This window comes from Poecilia mexicana, unplaced genomic scaffold, assembly GCF_051168715.1.
Source record: "Poecilia mexicana isolate PSO_F unplaced genomic scaffold, ASM5116871v1 scaffold_1, whole genome shotgun sequence".
NCBI classification, from domain to species: domain Eukaryota; kingdom Metazoa; phylum Chordata; class Actinopteri; order Cyprinodontiformes; family Poeciliidae; genus Poecilia; species Poecilia mexicana.
The window spans coordinates 19,277,869-19,302,817 of record NW_028263370.1 but is presented as its reverse complement, the minus strand read 5'-3'; the positions used below and the strand labels follow the sequence as shown (position 1 = coordinate 19,302,817).

The 24,949-nt window shown below is 39.5% G+C and overlaps 1 protein-coding gene across 2 annotated transcripts in view; it reads left to right on the top strand.

Moving 5' to 3' along the window:
* The window catches only part of tenm3 (teneurin transmembrane protein 3), a 248,719-nt gene that overhangs the window by 139,564 nt on the left and 84,206 nt on the right, over positions 1–24,949 (top strand). For both annotated transcript variants that reach the window (XM_088006070.1, XM_088006076.1), the window contains 7 exons: positions 822–905; positions 1,978–2,102; positions 9,837–10,086; positions 11,760–11,861; positions 12,706–12,900; positions 16,919–17,119; positions 22,335–22,520. In XM_088006070.1, the coding sequence (XP_087862196.1) occupies positions 822–905; positions 1,978–2,102; positions 9,837–10,086; positions 11,760–11,861; positions 12,706–12,900; positions 16,919–17,119; positions 22,335–22,520 (1,143 nt within the window). The remainder of the gene's footprint in view (positions 1–821; positions 906–1,977; positions 2,103–9,836; positions 10,087–11,759; positions 11,862–12,705; positions 12,901–16,918; positions 17,120–22,334; positions 22,521–24,949) is intronic.

The following is a 24,949-nucleotide window of genomic DNA, read 5'->3' as shown; positions in this document are numbered from 1 at the left end:
AGACAGTAGGGCCAGAATTTGGCATAAACAACATAAAAACATGGATCAGTTCTGCTTTGTATCAGTTGCTGTCCAGGGTATTTCCAAGATGAGCTCCAAAAAAATAAATAAAATACCACAACTTGACATCTGCTGATTGTGTCCATCCATTTGTACCCATCTTCTGACGCCTACTTCCAGCAGGATGAGGTACCACGTCATAAAGATCAAATCTCCAATCACTGTTTCTTGCACAATTTTGAAAAATGTGCCAGAATTAAGGATGTTTACCTAACAATGTTTACCTAACAAAGGGCAGGTAAACCTCATGATGTTTACCTGCAGTTCTTTTTTCTAAAAGGAATCCAGTCCTTCCTTTTAGGACTTGATTCAATTGAAATACATTTGGAACAGTTTTGTTCTGCTGAATATAAGAGAGACTTAGAATGTGACATTTATTATGCAGAAGGATAATTGTTACCATATTCCCTTCTGCTGTCTTTCCTCCGTCATTATTAGAATTCACATCTTAATTGAATTGGTCAAAAGAAAAGAAAAGACTAGAAATTAAACATCCAAGCATATTACACTAATTTCCCAGTAAGCTTTTTTATTGGATCACATAAAAGTTTAAAGACTCTGTATGAGAATTGGGTGATCACACTTTTACAATCACTTTCCCTGATGGGCTGAATATGCTGTGTTGCTTTGTAGATTAGTTTTTCCATCCACATGTCTGAAGTGTGAGAGAACCAGAACGGCTGCCTCTGTATGCTTTACATTAAATGCGTTCATATCAGCTTTAAGCAGGTTCTCAGCTGGTTGTGTTTTTGACTTTGCAGGCAAGATGTTTCTTCTAGAGAACAACACCATAGATACGGGAGAGTCAGACGTGGGGAGGCGAGTCATACAAGACGTCCCGCCAGGTTAGTTTTCACATCAGTGTTTCTGCAGTGTGACTGATGCAGGTTCTGTGTATCTGAATCAATAGCTATCTGAAAAAGTTTTGTCGTTGCCAGATGATCTGTTGAACCTTTACCAGGAAAACCAAGACCCAAAATGAGATGTGTGCTTTATGGAAGAGTGATGTACCCGGTCATGACGTAGCAGAAAACCGTGACTTCCATCCCAGAAGTCTCAGTTCGCACACTGCTGTACGGCAATGTGACGCATACTGTACTACAAAAACGCCACAAGACAAAATTCGCTTAATTTAAAAATGTGGCAGCAGCTTAATTTTCCATTCTTCTAGTCAGTTATTACTTATCAGTGATAAACATCTAACTAGTTACACGCAGTTGTGTTATTTAATCAAAACCTTGAAGTGTGTGTTATTCATTACAGCTATTATAACAAACTTGTAATAAGTACCCCTGAAGTTGTCCATCATCACAAACTGCATTAAATTGAATTATCTTCTTTGAGTTTTGTAGACAAAGTTTGTTGCCTTTCCACTCCCCTGGAGTTCTCACTGTGGGGACTTGAGGTTGACCTCATGCCGTGACGACACACTGATCTAATAATGACTTCAGAATCAGATCAAGATAGAAGCTCCTTTCCTCCCAAAGCGAGAGGATTTCATCTCTCTGAGTTCCTGATTTTAACCATTTGTGGTGTGAGATCATGGTTTAATATTAGCACATCGTCACCAAGATTGATTCAAATTTAGAAAAGTTATTCAAATGTAACTCCATGAAATTAGTGACGTTGCTTTGATAAAGTAGGTTTTAAAGAAACCTATCCAACACTAGTGGGAAATAATAACTGTGGCCCTGTTGATCTGCCTTAAACAAATGGATTACAAAGCTTGGAAAATCATTCCCAACAAAAAATGCAAATAAGAAAAAAAATCACATTCCGTGATAATTAAACTATTAAGAGTATCATTGGTTTTTACAACCCTTCTCTCAATATTTTGTTCATTTAAATACTGTCGCCACAGTTTGATATGCGAGTCACAGTTAAATTATTTTTTCCTCTGTTTGTTTCCTATCCCAGGTGTGTTTTGGAGGTCCCAGCTGTATATTGACCAGCCTCAGTTCTTGAAATTCAACATATCAGTCCAGAAAGATGCTCTGGTTGGCGTGTACGGACGGAAAGGCCTCCCACCATCACATACTCAGGTTGGTCACCCGGACACCTCAGACATTAACGGACGTGTCCTGTAAAAACTGTTTTGCTCACATGTGGTGGTGAAATGTTTTTACACTGCTTTAGACTGAGCCTGATTCTATCTCAATAAAAATCATTTGAGCATTTAAAGGAAAAAAGTTAGACCTTCTGCCAAGCATCACGTCGTTCCTGCCTAAATAATTCTTCATCTTCACCTCAAATCAACAGCTATACGTTTGAAATGTCAAGAACAATGAGTGTTTCAATTGCGATTGAACCCAGATACTCATCAAAGCTAGCGCCATAATGGACAAAGCAGGCTAACACAACATTAGCTGCTGGAATGGCTCTGACCTCAGTTTATAATTTGCAAACTATGCTTAAAACACCGTGTCAGGAAACCAGCCAGTTATAAGCGCGACCATTTTTAGACAAAAGCAGTGATCAAACATCCAATCAGACTTGTGTTGGGAACACGCTGATGGCTACAAGAAATGTCAAGTTACTTTTTAACATGCTGAGCGTCATTTAACCAAAACTTAGTGGGGATGTTTGTATAAATATGTTTGAATTTGGATTGAATCATTTGACTGTGCGGGGATTAGAGAAAATCCACATTAAATCTGAGAGTAATCAAACTCTTCAATCCTCCCTTCTCAACGTTTGTTGGAGATTTAGTTTGCAAAATTTTCACTTTGCTTACACTTTAACATCTCTGAAGACTTCCAGTGTGAAAAATTATGGGATTTGATTTAATCTCTTTGAAAGTATGGAAGAAATACAATAAAAGTATATAAAATATGTGTGCCCAATTACTTAAATCTTGTGTCCTTGCTTCCTTTTTTGTGTCCTTGCTTCCTCTCTTGCTTCACCTTCCTTCACTTTTTTGCCCATCTTTCTTTTTTCCTTATTTCATCCTTGTATCATTTCAGTCTTCCTTACTCATGACCCTTTTTTGCTTTTTTTAATCATTTTCTTATTTCTTTCCCTTCTTCTTTGTGACATTACTTTTTTCTTTCTATCTTTCCAGTTGTCCTTCCCTTCCTTAGTCCTTTTTCCCTTCGGTGTTTTATCTTTCTGTCCTTCGTTGTGTAAAAAGCCCAGATCTGTCCCTTGTGTTTGTCCCTTTTTTTGTCCCTTATCTTCCTCTTTCCTACCTCTTTTTCCCCCCTCATCCCTTTCTTTCATCCATCTCCTCCCTTCATTGTCTTTTCTTTCTGCCCTTCACTGAAAATGTGACAGCAGAGCTTATGGTCTAATTTGGGTTCTCCACAAAGACGGCTCAAATCCACACTAGAAAAACACAAAACTGCTTATTTTTTTAATGCTTCATGTTCTAGATGGTTTGCTTTAGTGAAAGACATTTTAAAACATTGAATCATCTTACATATGTGCTTTGAGTTGTGCTATGATTGAGTAAAACTGAAAGAGGAAACATTAAACTGTGTTTCCTGATTTAGTGGATTGGAACTCCAGGGATGTAAGGCTGCAAAAGCAAAGCATAGTTCGTCTACATTTCAGCCCTTTGGAAAAAAGATTAGCATTCCTATCAGTGTTAGTGTGCTTCTTCTCCATTTCCCACACTTCTCCTGCTTAGTCATGTTGTGCGTTAGGAAGAAAGGGGACTTTATGGTTGCTTATGTTGCTGTGTTTGAGATGAAAACTCAAACAGAAATGTTGACGCAGAACATTGTAAATGACTGTATGCTTCTGATCTGACTATAAAAATGAAGCAAAATGAAACACATTTGAAGGAGACTTAATCAGTACTTCACTTAAAGCTGAACTTCATCTGGAAGAGATTAAGGGTGTTACAGTTATGCTGGTCATAACCCTAAACTAAGGTAACTGCCAAATAATTACCTCCTCCCCCTTTCTTCTTGTCGAGCCTGGATTCTGTCTCAGCTGACATTGGATATGAGCCAGTGTACACCCTGGATATGTCTCCATTTCACCACATGGCCATTACAGGCAGACACTCACCCACGCACACCGACATGCAGGGACACAGGAAACTCCCAGTCCACACAGAAAGACAGGCGTAGTCACAGCCGGAATCATCCGATGTGCAGGAACGGGTGCTAATCGCTTCATCTGTGCTCCATCGCTCCACCCAGGTGCCACGAGCAATGAGGAGTACGAAAAGTTAGTGTGAGTTCGTCATTATAACGGTCGCATTTTGAAACCGCTTCAAGAAAGAAATCATGTTGAAGATGGGAGCGAAGCAGCGGAAACCTCAGCGACGGCTCAATCTGTGTGTTTTCATCTGTACGTCTCAACGATTTCGCCACATCAGAAAGATGACTGCCGCTGATTTGATGCCGTGAACAAACATCCAAGCCTTCAGTGATTCATTCGACCTTTCGTTCGTTTAACACACACCAGAGCTTCTTTTTTTTATATAAATAAAATAACACTTCCTCTCTCAAAATGTCAAACCCTCCAATCTTTTAACTGAGTCCAGGTTAAATGTGTTTTGTGGTTTTAGTTAAAAGGGAAGCTGAACAGCTTCATCTGCCTCTTTATTTGATGCACTTACATCTGTGTGTGGCCAAAAATAGTTTCCCGCAGCGCCACTCCTAATTCAGTGTTGGCCTAGTCCTAATGGATAAATAAGCATATATACGTCCTTGCCCTCACCAAATAGTCAAGTTCTCATTATTCCTTCTAAGTTTGCAGATTTTAGCTTTTAAATATAAAACTTTCTTAAAATAAACTTAACAGCTTCCATCTGCTTTCAACTTTTTGATCCAAAGATTTAAACCAAAAGAAATGTTGCTTTTGAATGAATTCACACGCAAGTAAATGCGCAGCTAGTCAAACCCAAAAGCACCGAAGGCATAATAAGTAAACCTTTAGAGAAGCAGATCAGTTTAGTGTTTGATGCCATATGCATAAATAGATTTAGGGTTACAGCAATGTTGGATATACTTCATCTCCAGCTGTGCTTTTTGCTGAGGGGCCTTAGTTGCAATTAGATCCACATTTCTTGTAAGACACGTTTCATAGTTATATTTTGTAGCTATTTGTGGTTTTTTTTTTAAATTGTCTGATGTAAGTTTGAAATGTTCCATCAGTGGTGGCACTGCTCTGGCCTTGAGGCAAGAAAACCACGATACTAAAACCCTAATGTTTTAAAGATGGAGCGATGGAAGTACGGGGGAACGCAGTTTTTCTCCTCTTTGTTAACAGATTCTCCTTTGTTCTTGGAGCCCAGCTCATCATGGCCGCTTCGCGTTCCGGTGGTGGAAACGTGATTCTCGCAGGGGACTCTCAGTTGCTTCGGAGTGACTGCGACTGCTTCTTTCACAATTGACACGCCTTGTCCTTAGTGATATGTGTTTTACTGGTTGTGTCGTTGTCAAAGTAATGCAGTTTAGTTCATTGCAGTTGTATTTATATCGCATCAAAACACAAGACGAGATGTCTCAAGGGACTTTGCAGCACAAAACAAGTCAATTCTCTATATAATTCAAGTGCTGTGAAAAGGATTACTTAAGTTTCCTTTTTTTGTCACACATAAATGTTTCAGATCATCAAACACAATTTATTGTAAGACACAGAAACCTGAGTAAATACTAAAAGTAGTTTTAAAAGGATGATATAATTTTCTAAGGGGTAAAAAGCTTTCCAAAGCAACCTCGCCTTGTGAGAAAAAGTTATTTCCTCCTAAATCAAGTAAGTGGTTCTGCCAGCCTTGCCAGCAACAGCTGCCATCGAGTGTTTATGAGAAGCGGTAATAAGTGGTTCACATCACTGTGGAGACATTTTTATTCCTCTCTTTGTTGCTGAATTTTTTTAAATGAATATTTTTGGGTTTTTCATGCGCTTGCTTACGTCGTTCAGAGATGGACTTCCTGGTTCGTGTTGAATTATTGTCCTGAATAACCCAAGGCCACAGTCTGATGGCTGGAGACTCTCCCTGTGAATTGCTGAGAATAGATCAGAGTTCTTGGTTTCATTTGTTACAGCAAAACATCAAGATCCCAAAACTGCAACGCATTTGACTGTCAGAATGTTGTTTTTTTCCCAAAGTGTTACACCAGACGTAGCAGGACAAGAATCTTCCAGAAAGTCCCACTTTTATGTCATCACAGAATGTTGCCTACTCTCTCCTTGTTGTTACATTAACAGTGGCCTGACCTGAGAGAAGTGAAGCTGCAGAGCTTTCCATGTTGTCCAGATTTCTCCTATGAGTGATCAATGCATTCTGGGAGTAGCTCTGTTAGGCCAGCAACTCCTGGAAAGCTTTCCCACTGTTCCATGTGGATAATGACTTAGTGTTTTTCCTTTGGGTCTCAAAGCCACTGAAATAAGTTTGTAGCCCCTTCCAGACTTCTAGATGCCTGTGACTTTGTTTCTTATGTTTTCTTGGATCATTTTTGTTTTTACTCAGGTGATCAGACACTCAGGTTTGAAATTAAATTTTATGTGAAAGTTTAAAACGTTGAAATGTGACAAAAACGGCAAAAGTAAAACAAATCTGTTGAGTAAGCATCCCCCTCCCCACCCCTAACACCAAATTCACAAATAAATTCAGTCCAGATTGATTCAGTTGATTCTGATACAATTCATCCTACAGTAGGAGTAAACTATGGTTCAGTTAATCCAGCTATAATACAATACAATGAGACAAATTTGGTTATGAAATGCCAGTTAATAAGTTTTCTCTGGAAGCCTTTGGAATTGAATTGACTAATTAACTTTGCAGCAATCCCACATTCTATAAATAAGCTATGGATAGGCAGCCATCTGCCTTCACTGACTGGAAGTTAAGGGGGAACCCAGAAAACATGGAAGCACTGGGCCATGAGTACATTCACTGGGAAAGGAAAGGAGAAGACAAAGCCTTTGGAAGCAAACACACAGAGAGTAGAGAGAGTAAAAAGTTGTAAAAACAGGTGGTGGAAATGTCCTCCAGCAGTTGAATCCCATAGCAGCGTAGCTCCAGAAATAACCCAACCTAATAGTAACCTAAGCCAGTCTAACTATAAGATTTATAAAAAAGGAAAGTTTTAATCCTAGTCTTAAAAGTAGACAGGGTGTCTGCCTCCTGGACTAAAACTGAGAGCTGGTTCCACAGTTTTAGCTGCTATTTTAAACCAGAAATCGTCGGTAAACCCGCAGTCAGGCAGGGGAAACTATCTTTTTACACTCTGTTGATGCAGTCATAAGTCAAGCTAGAATTTTGACCATATCCTTATTTTAATGTGTATTTTCCAGCTTAAACCTGCATGTCTTAATGCAGACGTAAGCATTTAGGTTGATGTATTAGTATTTGTTTAGAGGATTGTGTGGAGATCAACACCTGAAAGTAAGGTGTGCATTATTGTTGAGCAGCTTCTACTTGACAGGCAAAATGACGAGGGACACATTAACTTAGCCATGATTTTGGACAGTTTTAAGAAGACCATGGTCTTTGTATGCAGGGCAATCCTCCATGGCATGTAGTTAATAACTCCACTGTGTGTCTACCCAGACTGTGTCACTAACTAGAGTGAGTAACTTGCTAGGTACTTTTAACCAGTTATCTCAGCTGATAAATCCTCTTCCGGCTGGTTTGGTTGAGATTATCTGAGGTTTTCAGAAATGATGACAGAGCTACAGATTATGATGTTCCAGAAACATATGTCGCCTTGGTCAGACTGTGATTTATCTGTGTTCTTTAAATAAAACAGAACAGCCACTGTCATGACCCAGCTTCAATTCCCACAGCAAAGAGACTCAAACCATGCCAGTTAGAAAACAATGGTTTGTCTTTTCTAAATATAAAATACCAGATCAAGATGGTTCCATGCTGACGTTTAGAGCTAAAACAAATCAATGGTATCATTGAGTCAGTCATCAAATATGCTTAAGGGAAAGCTAACTTTTTCCCCAGTGTTTTGATGGGAAGATTCACTAAAAATATATTTTGATATTAGAAAGACGTTGCTGACTCAACTGGCCAAATCAATGTTCATCTGTTCCTGACTCGAAAGCATAAACACGCCAGCAGCCCTTCAGATCAGACGGAAAAAACACAAAACATGCAGCTTGCAAGAATTCCTCAAAACCTCATTTCTTTCCTTTCTTTCATACAGCCCGGGTCACCAATTTTCTTTGTGTAATTGCTTTTTGGTTTCTGGTTTGTAACTGAGACTCTTTCCAAGAATCGCATTTTTGATGTGAATCACCACTCGGTACAATTCCTATTCAGATATTTAAGGTCTAAATTCAATCCAACCCTTTACATTCCAGCCTAGTCATTCTCTCACATTCAGATTCAAGTACATGTTGTACAATACAATCCTATTTACTGTGTAGCAGAGTTAGTCAGTAGAGAATGTAATGCCATTTGGTAAAAACTTGTTTCTCTAAAGAAGCCCAGCTCGTTGTATTGAGACACTTTGCAGCAATCCCTTCTCAAACATGTGGTTACGGTGAAAAGTTGCCAATCTATTTTAACACCAAAACACATACAGCAGGACAAGGCTCCCTGTGATTGGCCTAAAGCACATACGACTCACACAATTCAAAACACCCTCTTATGCTTTGACATATAAGACTCTTAATGTAAATCCCATTTAATTGTTTTTATTAATCTTAGCAGTTTAATTCAGTCACTGCCATCCCCATGAGGCAAAAACCACTGGCATATAATCACTAGTCTAGTCCAGTTGGGTCAAAGTGCATCCAGGTCTTTTATAGTGTGTTATAAAGTCCAAATGCTTCTGTTTTTGGACCTTCCTCTCTTCCTCCTACCTGGGGGCTCCAGGTTGTAACTTTCCTGGTGATGTAATTATTTTAAGATTATCTTTTTGTGTAGATTTTTTTTTTTTTTTTGCCAGATTTACTTCTGGTATCCCTAGAAAATATTCTCTCCCAAAACTGCTGGTTTGTACATTATCAAAAATATACAATTGAGACAATTGTTTAAAAAGGTTTTACAGTTCCTTGTGGGTGTCATTGTTTTCCACCATCTTTGTAAAGGAGCACAGATTTACATTGCTGATGAAAGTTTGTTGTTGATGCTGAATCACTAGAGCTGCAGGTATTACTTACTTAGCCCTTTCTTGTTCACAGTGCTGCTCAGGCTGTTTAAAGACTTCATTGTTTCTGGTAATCCTAAATATCTTGAGATAGCAGATCATCTGCAGTGTCTAAGCCATTCAGTTGAGTTTGGTAAATTCATTTCTTCTTCTAAACAGTTGATATGTTCCTGATATGTTCCTGTTACTAGCAAACACCTTCACAGACTGCTTTGCATTTCAGGCCCTCATACCATATAAATGTTGGATGATCCTGAGGAGCTCACTGGACCCTCCATAGTGTTGGAAAATCTTCTGCATTGTGTTCCTACCAAGGTTATCATAGGCCTTCATGCAATCTATGAAGCCGATGTAGAAAGGGAAAGTCCAGTCCAAGAGTTCCTTCGCTTAAAAGCAAAGTGATGCAGTTTGTTTTTCATTTTTAAAGGCATCTTGCTTATCTTATATCCTTTGTTCTAAAGTTTACATACAATTCTTTGGTATTTGATAGAAGTGCTTTTTGGGTCAAACATTTTATTCCACCCCAATATGGTATTCTCAGGCTTGCACCAATTCCCCCTTTTTCTTCTAAATGCAACAGTGGTCATTATGGCCAATCACTTCAGTTTTAATTTGATCAGAACATTGGACAGGTCTCCAAGACTTAACATATTTGTCCCTGAATGTCCATCATGGTGAATGATGCTTGTATTTCTGCGTATTTGTGTCTTCCAGTATGATTTTGTTGAGCTGCTGGACGGTAGTCGACTCATTTCCAAAGACAAGCGAGCGCTCAGCGACGCAGACTCTATGTATGCGTACATCGCCGGTTTCCACGAGGAGGAGCCTGGCGCTCGACACACGCGCTCCGTCAACGTGCTGGAGGCCGGCTTCATCCAGTACCTGGACACAGGAATCTGGCATCTGGCATTTTACAACGATGGGCGGAACACAGAGCAAGTCTCCTACAGTACGATCGTCATAGGTAGGATCCGTGTGTGTGTTGATGAGTACTGTGCGCCTTTGAGTTTTGTTAGCCTGGCTTTTTGTAAACTAACCTTTTAAGTTTTGAGTATATTTTTTATTTGAAAGAGTGTTGGCAGCCTGCAAACAGTTGTTTTAGGCGAATGTCGAAGGATCCTCCGCAATCTGTCTCTCATTCTCCCATTGAAGTGCTTATAAAAGGCCATGGGGGGTATGTCACACAAACGTCTCATCTTCTGATTAAATATCTACTTAACTACTGATCGAAGCCCACTTATGCAATGCTCACTGGAACCTGCTGATTTTATATTGCAGTGGCACAATGGAGGATTTTCTGCTTTAACATCCCAAAACCCAAAATGCCTCAGGAATAATAAAATGTATTGTCCCTATTGTTCTGGTAAGCTTATTCCAAAACTGGCTCAATGACGTAAAGACTGAATTTATTCTTGTGTAGCGCTCTTCTGCTACAAATGTGAGCTGAATTCACATCTCCAGCATGAGCTAGACCATGTTCATCTCACTTTTCATAAGCAAGTCTTCTGAAATAACTTACATGCGGGCAGATTTAGCTTGACGGTGTTTGAAATCAGGGTTTAACCAGTGTTAATGTGATAAAACTGACTTTATAGTTTGAAAACCAAATATTGTATAGAATACAAAACAACTGGGACTAAGCATTTCCTGTTTTCAGTGGCATATGATTCCTCATGTAATTTCTATTTACTGACTGCCAGAATATTGAGATTTTTTTAAAAACCTTTTTTGTAATGCTGAAGCGTCTTTGGTCATCCTGCTGAATTTCAGTCGGTCATTAATTATTTTTTTTAACAGAAGAAAATTGTTCACTTCCCATTTTTATATGAATGTTGTCCAAGGGGCTTTGACTCACTTACTGTCTTAAGTAAGAGATTCTTATTGGACTTGCACTCTTTGAATATCATGAAAAATGCTCTTTCATCTGTAATATTTGAAGCAACAGCTTCCTTATATTAGAGGTCATTTTAATGCAAACGGGGTTAAGTATTGCACAAGAGTGCAATCATTTCTGCTCATTCTTTACAGCAATCAGTCTGCTAATTACTGATACATAGATTTTAGTTGGACTGTTCTTGCAGCTTTTCCTGAGGGTATGATAAGACTATAATCAAAATCATGCAGCAGTGTAAATGTAAATAAAAGTAAATACTGCTTTTTGTTACAAAGTTAATGTGGTTATCTGCACAATATTCTGAAATCATAACTTGCCAGCATAAAAACTGAAACCACAAACACAAGATGTGCCATCTGCTGATTGCAGACTGTATGCTGTATGTGCTCTCCGATTATGTGCATGTGTGCCACTCGTACACATATGCAGCTGTGTTTTCTTAAAACACACACACACACGCACACACACACACTTACAGGTCTTCATGGCCGGTTGTACTAGTAGTCGCATAAGAAGAAAAGGAGCCAGTGAGACAGCAGGATAATTGGATTTTTAAATGTGTTGATGGGGCCGACTGGCTGTAACAACAGCAACCACAGATGATTGGTTCTCTATGCAGCTTCACTCTGTGCATGTTATTTCTTAAAATATTCAGTTTCATTTCAAATCTACCTAATTAATTTTCACAACTAAATTCTCCCTTTCTCTTTCTCTCTCTCTCTTTCTCATATTCACTTAATCAGAGTCAATTATGGAGTGTCCTCAGAATTGTCACGGAAACGGTGACTGTCTCTCAGGAATATGCCACTGTTTCCCGGGATTTCTGGGGCCTGACTGCTCTCGAGGTAAATGCTCATAGAAAAACACTCAGCCACCCACAGAGAAGCAGTTATTGTTCCGAGATTGTTATCCCAGCAGTAAACGTGACCCGTGCACTCCGAAGGCTCCGTCGGCTGCTCTGTACACTTGCCTTTCCATTTTCACAGCCTTCATGTTCCCTGGGTCGGGGATCAACTTACCGCATATTATTTTAGACACACCTGTTTATATCGTTTTGCATAGCCTAAAGCCAAGTGCAACCTCATATATCACAGGTCAAAGGCACCCCACAGCTACTTTATGAAATATCAGGAAACTTTGCAGCAAACTCGTCTTGTTCTTTCTATTTGTGTAGCCTGCACAATAATCTCCCCTTATGCTTTTATTAAAAAGACAGTGCTGATATAAAAGTGGAGGAGAGCGGTTACAGGAGCCCGGCTGTCACAGGAGGAAGAGACCAGAAATAAAAATTGTGTTTTTTCAGGTGCAACAGTGCTTGAAAATAGGACAGTGTCAGAAAGTGTCTTGGGCTGATGTGTGGGGGATTATAATAGAAAATAATTGGTGTGTTGAGCATTGTTTGGCGCCGGTGTTTTCTGGCCTTGTTTTTACCCTGGATTCATCAATCAAGTAAGCAAGCTGTTCGCATCTCAAAGGAATAATAGAATTATTTTACTCACACAATAAGAAAAGGTAACTATAAATATTCAGACAAAAGCTGCTCAAGGCCCCTGGAGCTGTTTACTCCGTTTAAATCATAAATTATTCAGATTTTGACTAATTGCAGATTTCGTTGGTTTACAAAATTTTGTTCAGGAGGAGGTGATTTACCGCCCGACTAAGTCGTCTGTCTCCGTGTATCTAATTCAGCTGCCTGCCCGGTCCTGTGCAGTGGGAATGGCCACTACTCTCGCGGCCGCTGCCAGTGCTACAGTGGGTGGAAAGGCACCGAGTGTGACGTCCCGTCCAACCAGTGCATTGACATCAACTGTGGAGGACATGGCATCTGCATGATGGGAGCCTGCATCTGCAACACTGGTTATAAGGGAGATAACTGTGATGAAGGTAGGAAAAAGAAGACCACCAAGGCAGTGGGTCGGTGCTGATTAATTTATTGGTATTTGTATAGATATGCAAAAAATGTTCAACTTAAATCAGCAGTTTGTAACTTTTATTTAAAAAATAAATAAATAAACAATTGCTGAAACTGTCACTATGTTATTACAACATGGTATGACACTGATAACCTGAGGAGAATTTGAGCTCCTCTTCCTTCTCCCAAAGAATGGTGTTAGCGCTGTCAATCATGCTCATGTATCTCTACTACACTACAGTGACTTCCCGCCGGTAGAGTCTGCCTTGTATTATAAGTCTATTTAGCATAGCTACCGGTGACAGGAAATAAGTGGTGTTCCTGGAACGGTAATTTATTTATCTATTATTAGCACATTTAGCAGCACTTACACAAGTTTATTGACAGCCAAAATGCTCCTCCTGGCTCTGATTGGTTGTTTTTGACCGGGAGTGGTGCATTTCTTCAGATGGCAATAGTCGCATAGACAGGAGATCAACTTTTTTATGTTTTTTTACAGATTGTCTCATAATACAATATTTCAGCTTCAACACATTTTTTTTAAATAAAAGTTACATACTTCAGTTATAAAGCAGGGAACAACGATCATGAGTTTTCACATAAGAACTTGAAGCATTCTGTTGTTTGCCATTGTTGAGGGGAATCTGTCAACACAACAACAGATCTTTGAAAACCCGCATCCAGACCCTGCTCAGTGCTCTCTGCATCACTAGTGCATCAGTTTGTGAGCTGTTCCTAACTCACTTAAAAGGCAAACCAGGAAATCATTTTCTGGACACGCTCAACAAACGAGATCTTTACTGAAGACAACGTGCGAAGGCCAACATCAAGGTGGACCAGAGTGGAAAAGACAGAACGTACTTCTTCTCAGCATTTAACAGCGATGCTCCCCCTCAGACTCTTTACCGAGCTGCAGCGGAGAACACTGGTATTCAGCTGCTTGTTACATTGGGGAAATTACAGTGTGGGCACCTGCCTTGCTTTTCTAATGTTATTATGAACATAGGATGGGTTTTAAAGCCTCTGGTGTAAACCCCCCAGCACCTTCGTCAGTGTGCCCACCCCTCTAGTAAAACACAATCGTGAAGTTTGTCGATCATGCTGTAGGTCTAAATCTTGTATCTGGTCTGCCTGCCTAAAGAAGGGAAGTGGAGTAGCACTTCATCTGTTGGCAGGCAGATGGCCACTCTCAAATTTTAAAACAGCCCCTGAATTTCGCCATATTTCATTACAACCAAAGACTTCACTGCAAAGACTGTGTATGACAGAAAATAATTTATGTATTCTGTAAGCACAGCAACCCCAATGTACCAGCATCAGCATTTAGTGAGAAATGTTTGACGTTAGGCATGTTATGACTAAGATATATAATTTTGCAGCTGGTATGCCAAGTACTGAAACAGAGAAAGGTTGACCATCCCGCCTGAAGTGTAACGAGATTACCGACGATGCACCTGTGGTGACGGTGATCAGCCTCAGCTACCTGAGTGTCTATTTTTACAGGGACATCACCTCATCCACACATCCTGATGGTCTGGTGTTCACAGGTTTGTCACCTGACAAAGACAGGAGAGAAACATTAAGGTCTCCCTGGCAATTCCTAAAATATTCTGTACGGCCAACATAGAGTGTGTTCTGGACCCGGGGATCGGCTTGTGATTCAGAATCTACTTCAGCTGAAGATCAGAGAGCCCTGCAGAGAGTGGCCAAAGTAGCAGAGTGCTGCTGCATCAGATTAGTCCTAGCATCCCTGCAGGACATTTTCCTCCAACACTGCAGGACCAGAGCAATTACAATCATTAAGCAAATCTGTTTTCTGCCTGCTGAACTCAGCCGAATGGTTCCTGTGCCTGATGACTTGAACTGCGAGAGCACATTAAAGCTTGTTGCTACAGATTATTAGGCTTCTTTATCAGAATGTGTCCAACAGCCACAAGCATTGTAGGAACTGTTAACCACTTTGCTTTGTGTGATATTTTGTTAATAGCTGTCATAGTAATAATAATACCATTAGCTCTCATCTTTTCTGTAAGGACTTTATCAATGTAAAATGACAATTTAAAGTGTTAAACTTATTAAAAAAAAGATGCCAGTTAAACATTCTTAGGTTTATGAAGGTTAGCATTAGCCCACCTAGGTGCTTTCCAACCCCTGGGTGGGATAGAGGTGCATTGTTAATGTAATTAATCCCTTGTTAGTTTTCACCTTTTCTCCCTACATGAATTTGACCACCCAGTGGCTAAATACATAACAGTGCAGATTTAAAGCTAATAATCTGAATGACCTATGCACACCTGCTTGAGTTACCCCTGCTGAAAAGTAGCTTATTAAAATGATAATGTTCCAGCTCAAATTAATTTACTCTAATCTGACATACAATTACACATCAGTGGTTACACTGCAGTTGCTAAAAGCTTAGACAAGCTACACGGTGTACATTACAGCAATTTAATCGCAGCCAGTTGACACTAATTTGGCATTCGCGGCACATACGGCGCGCTACGCAGGTTCACAAACCAACGGCAGAGCGACTTTATATTCAAAGCTTTAAAGAGTGTATAAAAGCAGACATAATGAAGATCATTTATGTGAGCTGTGAAAGCCGATTTGGGTGATGAGGTGAGTTGGGTTTATAACTGGATGTGTTTTCTCTGCGTTCTTGACAGCATCGATTAAGCATTTTCATTTAATCGCATTTTCTCATGTCTGTGTCTTCATAAATGCAACAACATGCACAAGAGCCTGACTTCTAACACCGACCCAGCTTCATTTGCACTTCTCCTAACCCACTGAGCCACACAGTCAAGTCACTCTGGGCAGCACCTTGGTCGTAACGCTGATTCAAATCAGTACTCTCTGTTAGCTGCAGAAGTCATTTTTAATTTTTATTGCCATTTTTCTGCAATGTCAGGAAGTTTAAATGAGCCCTTAAACAAGAAGGAAAGTTTGTTGTGCATATTTCCTCTGGCTTCCTGTAGCGGTTCCCATTTCTGTTTGATCACAGACAGAAATAAACCGACTTTTAATCAGGAAATTAGCATTAACGTAACAGTTTGTGTTAACAAGAGTATCGAGCAAATTACTTGAAACTCATAACATTTATTATCTCTAAAATCCAAATATCAGGACCAGGATCTCATAAACGGCTAAAACCACCTTCACACCTTGGATTTTCTGCAGCATATAGAAATAATGCTGCTCTTATTAAGTTACCTACACATCTGATACCATGATAAATTATGATCCACAGCTAAGCCAGACGTCCACAGGTGTTTTGAGATAAGTTATGAATTGAAATTATTTTTTTCCATAATTCATGTCAGTTGAAAAGGTTTGCTCAATAAACAAACAGGACAGTGATTGAAGGGTTGCATAACAGCAGCCAAAACAAGCCAATCAGAGACCAGGAACAGACATAAAAAGACCCTAACAGATCGAGTCATTTTGTATTAGAGTGGTGGCCTAAAGTTTTCAGCTCTGCACCCTGCATCTTCATGTCTCTATCTGGGATGTGCAAATTGAATAATCAACTGGATGAATGTGCTCAATTTTATTTTGTATTTTTTTATGTCAGTAGTTAAATAACGGTTCAACAAGCAGAACAGATTTAATCACAATGACATGACACGCAGAAGCTAAATTTGCACATTTAATTTTAAAATTCCGTGTAACATGTCCATCACAAGTGTAGCGTTTGTCTTTTCAGGAAAACTAATCTCAAACTGTATGAGAATACACAAATCACACCCTGGCAATGAAAGGCGCGTTTTATCCAAGTATTCAAAGCGTGCTTGTGTGCTGGCGTTTTTTTTTTTTTCTTCTTACATTTTAGGCTGACAGCTGGAAAAGATTTTCACTGATATCTGCTCTCTTGCTTAAAAAAGAACTCATGTTCTTGTTACAATATTAAAGGAAAAATAAAACTCCTGCAGCAGTCTTTGTCAGGAGCGTCTGTTAAATTATCCACCCCTTCTCCCCATCTGTCTCCAGTGGACTGCATAGACCCCAGTTGTTCGGCCCATGGGGTGTGTATCCACGGCGAGTGCCACTGTCAGCCGGGATGGGGCGGAGCCAGCTGTGAGATTGCCAAGGCCTTGTGTCCGGACCAGTGCTCTGGCCACGGCACCTACAACGCAGAGACCAGCACATGTGCCTGCGACCAGAACTGGACGGGAGCAGACTGTTCTCTAGGTGGGGTCATTTCCAATGAGCTGATATCTACAAATACAAAAATAAACAAGTTTACATTAAATTCCTGTATATTTATATCCTGTATATTACACACAGACCTGTATAAAAATACTGTAGCTTTTACAGTACTACAACTATGGAGTGGTGTATTTCTGGGATGCTTAGATAATAGCATACACAAAAACAAATTTTGCAGTATGATATGTGCATAATGTGATTAGAAGCTTGCAGTCCTAACAGCCTGAGGCAGAAAGCTGCATCTTTTGATGCTGTGGTACCGTTTGCCTGATGACGACGGTCCCAGAAGTTCATGGAGAGGGTGTGAGCGATCTCTGGCAATAATCAGAGCCCTGTCCCCACTGTGGTTCTGAAACAGATCCAAGATGGAGGGAAGGGGCTCTACAGTGACTTCCTCAGACGTTTTAAAGAGCCATGTTAACATAACATGGCAGTAATGTAACAAATATGATCAGAATTAATAAGTCAGTGCTAGACATGCAACAGTAAATAAAAAAGATGTGGAAAAAGTGCAATTTACTTCTACTTTTATACATATTCATACACACACATTCATACACACAGCTGTAGTGACATTTTTAACTTTGATTCCGACGTCCCAGTGTTGGGTTTAAGATGCTTCGCCACGATTAATGTATGAAGTTTGGTGTCAACTTGGAAAGAAAAAACGGTTCATAGTAATTTTGATCTGAATGAGTATCTTAAAAATCCAAAATTTTCTGATTATATTTGAAAATTAAATATTTTTACAACCCTAACATCCACGCAGGACAGATTTAATGTGAGAGAACTGAAGTGGGAAGGTGAAATTTTCTATAGTGGTTGAAGTGAGTTAGCAGAGGAAGGCAGTGGAGTGTAACAGAGAGCAGCATAAAAAGTAGCTTAGATGTGTTTCTGGCTTTTATGTTGAGTATTAATTTTTTTTCCAGGAATAAAACCTGGATGCTACTTTTTGTTCTCTCTTAGCAACAGGATCAGAGGAAATATACCTTCTCATGCAGCCGTTATCTATTCCACATCTTTAAAAGTAGATAGAGATCAATTTTGATTGATTTTTTTTTTAATCTGCATCATTCCTGACTTGCTGAAATGGTCATTTGCCACTGCTGTTGTGCCACAGCTCTCTTGGCTCACTTCTGAAAAGGTAGCCAGGTTTAATTTCAATGTAATGTTAAGCTTTTTTTACTTTTAATCGGACGATTACTTCAAATATGCTCTCAGTGTCTCTGCAGTTTGGAGACGGAGAGAGGAGAAGCAGTAAAAAGGGAGATAAAAAGGAGGAAAACTGAGGAAGAATGCAGATCAGTAACAGATGGCATGACATAAAAACAAACAAAAGAGGAAGGGAGTGTGTATGCGCGCTCTCACTTCTGTTTGTGTTGCCTCAAGCTGTTATAGCAAGTATTGTCAAAACCATCAAGCACACATCCAATTAAGTGTTGTGTCTTAGTAGCATGCACACGTGCATACATCCTGCACTGATACAATATTACTTTTGGTGTGCTGTTGACCTTTTCCTCAGGATCTGTCAAAACATTCAAATACGCAGCCATCAACCACACACGTGTGGATAGATACATCGACATTCAACCTAAGGCACTTCAGTCCCTTATCAGAGTTTAGCAGTGTGGCGTATAATCTCTCTTTCTTTGACGCGGACTCACAGAGGCAGCCACGCTAACGCAGGCTGACTGTGGGAGAGCCACATGGCCGCTCACAAACACAGCTGAGTTCACACTGCCGTGCTTTTGTTCTATATCAAGCTTTTCCTGACCAGGCTTTCATTTGGCCGTTGGATATAAACACACACACACAAATCAAAGGGAAATCGCAGACAGTAAAAGTAGCGCATAGCCTCAGTTCCCAGACTCAGCCAGTCCTGACCTCTGGAGGCATGGCCTGCACAAGGTCTCACAGTCTGCTGTCTGCATGACCTCTACGTCCAGGAAGCTGCGAGATGTTCCACCCATGATTGGAGTTTTTTTGCCCAGAACATTCTGGATGGTGTTATTGGATTGGGACAAATTGGACAAGCTCATCGTATTCTTCTGATCATTCATGAACAATGTCTGCAGTGTTTCAGGGTTTTCCTGTTGGAAAAAACCCCCCAAAATGCTCGGAGGTCATAATTGTTTCCATAAAGTATTTAGTCAGCGTTAATTCTGTTTACAATGTTTTTTTATTATCTAACTGTTTGTTTATTCAGAAACATGTTTTGTATAGATTTGAACATGATGAATATCAAATTCTACTATGCCTTTGAAGTATGTTTGTTGCATTTTGTGTAGTGCATGTGTTTATGGGATACAGAATTTCAAAATTTACTTTATAAATGTTCAACAAGACAAGTTTTTGCTGTGATGTCACAATTTATTTTAGGCTGCCTCGAAACTGCCAGTATTTTTGCACGTTGATCAGGGAAATGTTCCACATTTAGACCAAACCACCAACACGCCTTGAGTCAGCTGCAGTTGTCATGCCAAGACACTAGATGGCGCTACGATTTTAGCATGTCATCGAACACGCATACGCTTTTGACTCTTATCTTCCACTTAAGATCTCAAAAAGTGACCTGTCTCCCATGAACGAAGGCTCAGGTAGCACATGTATGCCTTATAAGGAATTGTGTTCAACTCAACAGGCTATGAAGCACAAGACGGTGCTATCCGCCACTGTTTTTGTTGTCAACAGAACTCTGTGTACTTTCGCTCCAGCAGAGTACTTCACACCTCTGCGGAGGACGTTACAGAAAAGTTTCACTCAGAGATCTGGTTTCAGAAAGTGCCAGTGTGAGAAACGTCAGAACTTCAGGGTCAAGTAATCACTAGCCAAGTTAATCAGGAAGTAGATTGGGCTGCTTTCATTTGCATTCAATGACCTCTGCATTTGGCATGCAGAGAACATTAAATATTCATCCGGGTAGACTGAGCCTCTGCATAACATTGCATGGGACTGAGTTATTACTGGATCTTTGTCACCTCCGGTTTTTTGACATCTCCAAGAATAATGGCTGGAGATTAAATTCTGTATTCTTCAGTATCGAATGTGTAGGAAGGAAGGCAGAGTTGCGGTGTTATTTACCTAAGCAGGGAAACATAAGACAGATATGCAATAGCTTACAGCTTGCGGCATTCATCTGAGTAATGTGTGTGACTTTTGTGTGGGAGTTTTATCATGCTGAGCTTTGTGTTTTGAACTTGCAGAGGTCAAACTGTTGCACATGTTGTCTTTGCTTTATGATATCTATGTGATACTTTTTTCTGCAATTTGTGGGTTTGTAGTACAACTTAAATAGAACATATCAGCCTCAATATTCTCTACACTCCAAATAACTGAAAATAACAATTGGACAGGCCAGTTTTTGGGACTTATCAATATAAAATCACTTAAGATGTTAAAATGTAACTATATTTGTAGAGGATATGCGTTTGATTTAATTTCACTTAACGTTAAATACTCCATCCATCTATCAATTGGCTATACCTGCTTATCCATGGAGAGCTGTGGGGGTTGGTGCCTATTGGTGATTGGTTGAGAGGTGAACTCTGCACAGGTCGCCATTCCATTACAGGGCAACACAGAGACACACAGGCCACACACACATACACACACACACTCATACCCAAAGGCAATTTAGAGAGACCAATTAACCTAACAGTCATGTTTTTGGACTGTGGGAGGAAGCCGGTGTACTTGGAACGAACCCACGCATGCAAAGGACATCCAAACTCTACAGAGGCCAGGATTTGAACCCAGGATCACTTTGCTGTAAGGCAACAGCCAATAGTGGCATCGTGCAACCCTGGCTAATACTCTCCAAAATGATTTATTAAAGTCAGTTTATATATCCAGATATATAAACTGACTTTTTATAGACAAGGATTAGAGCCACTGGAGAAAAAAAAATTCTGACTTTAATCTCAGAATTCTCATTTTCTGCTAAGATTCAGAATTGTTAAAATTGTTTATGCAGCAGCAGACAAATCTAGTCTTAAAACTCAGATCTGCCAAATTTGACACAGGCTTTCAGTGTGCAGATTTATAAATCCTATATCAAAGAACATGCTAACATAATGGACATGCACCAAAGAATGTTTGGTTATTTGGATTTAGATGTAGATTGACACAGAATTAGAATTCTGAGATTAATGTCATAATTTTGAGATTAAAGTCATAATTATTATTTTTCAGTGACCATAACCCTGTTTTATAGTTTAAAGCTTTCTTTAAAAGAAAAAAATGATTCTTTTTCAGTAATTCTGGCAACAGAAGCTTTTGTTTTTGGCAACACAGGCAACCCTGCCATCTCTCTGGTCCATCAATAAGTCCTGACCCTTTTACTGGTTCACCAGTTTCTCTGCGCTTGTGGACACACCATGACTCATCCACCAAGACAGTTTGACCCTTGTTAAAGTTCCTCACATCTTAATGCTTCCCCATTTTCATCAGGTTCCACCACATCAACTTCACAGACAGAGCGTTCACAGGCCTCTCTTTGAGGTCAAAATGTTGCGTCTTCCTGTTGTATGCAGTTGAGCTGAGAAGACTGTTGCATGTTAAGCACTGACACATTCAGATGAAGGATATAATGCGTCTGCTTCTAGTTGTAACCTTCTTTATGGCTTACTGTTTGCTTGAGTTTTGCAAAAACAGCCGTCAGCCGTTATACAAAATCACCACGACATTCAGAGCACAAAAGGTTTCAAGCTAACAGCTTGAGATATTTCTTCATACAAGGATGAACTGCAAACAGCAGCGGCTCTGCTGCTTAATTAGCCTTTCTGAGCTAATATCAAAAGGTGCATCAATACATTCAGCAACTAAGTAGCTCAGGTGTCACTGCTTTGCCGGTGTGCTTTATGAGTGGATCCCAGCTACATGTCCTTTATGCCAGGTAAATTAAACGTGGCTGGTGTCAGCTGCTGCAGATATTCCTGTTAATGCTAATGTCAAGACCAGAGCTTGGCAAGAACAGCTGTACTTTAAAAATCAATGCAATGTAATAAACAGCTAACAATAACGTTGTGGCGGGTTGTTTTGCTCTTGCAAAGTGAATATGGAATTATTTTGAGGATTGCTGTGCGAGGGCTTAAAACAATGTCCTACTTTATGTTGCCAAGCAATTGGATTGTTGTTTCACAGACCAAATGAAATAATGTGTCCTAATTTGCCTCTTACCTCTGTGTTACTCTTACAGAGGTGTGTGAAGTAGACTGTGGCAACCATGGGATGTGCTACGGCGGTATGTGTCGCTGCGAGGAGGGCTGGACGGGAACCGTCTGTGATCAGAAGGCCTGCCATCCGCTGTGCAGCAAGAATGGAGTGTGTAAAGATGGGAAGTGTGAGTGTGACCAAGGATGGACAGGAGAGCACTGCAACATTGGTGAGTGGATCACGTACAAACACATTTCACTAAAAAAAGTCCATGAAAGGAGACAGACATGGACTCAAAGATTGGGCTTATTGTCTAGCGAGCGCAGAAGAAATAACTTCCAGGTCAAAGGTTTTGAATCCTTGTTGCGTCAAAAAATATAACACATTTCTTTATTAGTCCCTCACTACTTATTGGCCTGTTTGTACGACTGCAAGTTCTATTTGATATAGTTCTGTGCATGGATGTGTTTTCTGCTTTTGTTCATCCTTAAACGTTTCACAACAATAAAGAAATCTGGCATATATCAAAGATAACCAGGGTGATTACAAAAAGCAGCTTTCAGGTGATTATTTTATTTATTATGGGTAAAAAGTTATCTAATATGGAGAGTCAGGAGTGCCAAAGTACAATAAATAACTTATGAAAAAAGTATTTAAATGTCATTAATTTATCAAAGCTGGAATTAAATCCATAATAATTTATTCATATAGAATTGATTATATGTGCCTCAATTAAATGTATTTTATTCTAAACATTAGATATACTTATTTCACAATCTAATGAATAATTTCATATCCTTGTGCTCAATCACATCACAAATTAATTTAAACTGTCAACTTCAACCATCAAACTCAGTGGGCGGGACTAAGGCAGCTCTCTGGAGACCTGACGTCTGATTGGCTGCTTCAAACAGGAAGTCAAGGCAACTTCTTCCAAGTTTATGTTTTTGACAGTTTAAATTAATGCATTATGTAAAATGTATTAAATCATGAAATAATTATATTAACTTTTTAAAATGAAATCAGTACATTTAACTATATAATATAATTCTACAGTTGATAAATTATTTCTGCATTTACTTAAAAAAATTGTGACACATTTAAATAATTATTCCATAAGTAATTCATCAATTGCGATTCAGCATTTTTCACTCTCCACAATCCAAACAAACCTGGCCTTATTTCAGAAATGCTTTGCCTCCTAACAGTGTTTGTACAACACTTGGCAGCAACAGTTTCCATAAGGCATTCTTTGGTCAGCCGTGGTTTTTTACTGGGAACTCCCTCATTTTCTCTCAGTGTTTCTCTTTTTCCTAAATCAGAAAATCTGACCTTAACTGAGGCAGTGGACGTCTGCAGATGTCCTGGGTCTTTTTGTGACCTTCTGAATGAGGTGCCATCCATTCCTGCAGTAATTTAGATGGGTTGGCCACTCTGGAGGGTTCCCGAGTGTTGAATGTTTTCTCCATCTGTGAATACTGGCCCTTACTGTGGTTCACTGGAGTCCCAAAGCCTTAGGTTATGTCGCTTTTTGCGGAGTTATAGACGTGTGTTTCGTCCTTGTCTGCTCTTGAATATCTTTAGTTTGGGGCGGGAAGTGTCTCTTTTTGGAGAACTTTTTTATATTTAAAAAATGTGGTCAATCCAGTTAGTTTATGATCCAACAAGGGGACAGTCTGCAGTTTAAAACTGAATTTTTATCTGAAAAAAATGGCAAAAACAAAAGGAATCTGAAAGTAGCTGTATGCTTTTTCACAGCACTACATATTCTTGAATCAAAGTAGGTGTCTGTTATAATCAATCAAGTTTAAAGTTGTATAACATATTTCGGCAGCAAGGCGATTTAAAGTTTTATACATATAGAAAAACATGACAAAACATTATAAACGAATCATATAAAATTAAAATCATCAATTAAAAGCTCAATATTACATTTATTGTAGTTCAAGAGCAACTCTACTCATGTGGGTATTTAGTCTTGATTTCAAGGAACTCAGTGTTTCAGCTGTTTTTCAGTTTTCTGGAAGTTTGTTCCAGATTTAATAAAGCCAACATGATGTAGTTTATACCCGTTATTGACATAGACTGCACTGTCACTGGATTATATTCCCAGGTTAAAACTGAGCTCTCTATGCTGTTGTGGTCGTTCAGCAGTGGAACTTCAGATTGTCGGGGTCTCAAAACTCTTCACTTAACGTTTTTTGTAGACGGGTTCGCCTCAGTTTGTCCACCTGAGCTGAACCTTTAAAAAAACAGTTAACTTCTTCAGTCCAGGTTTCTATCAGCCTGATCCACCTTCACATTAAAGTCTTGTGATTTTTTTTTTTTCCAGACCTGCCCACACGTTTTGCACTTTGATCTGTTGGAGCTTGCTCCCCATCTGTTTCCTCCTCAGAGTTTCATTTTCAGCTCTCTTTTTACCCTCTTCAATAACTCTCTGCTCCCAAGCATGAATCCTCTCTTATGCTCTTTCAGGTCACTGGAGTTTTTTATTTCTTATTTATATCGTCCAGCACAGACATATATGTCATATGACATCTATGTTATTGCCATATTCCTTCTCCATATTCCACTTGATTTGCTGAAAATTTTTTTTTTACTCGCATGGAAAAGGAGCAACATGCGTGATGCCCATCTGTCGAGGCAAATTTACACCTC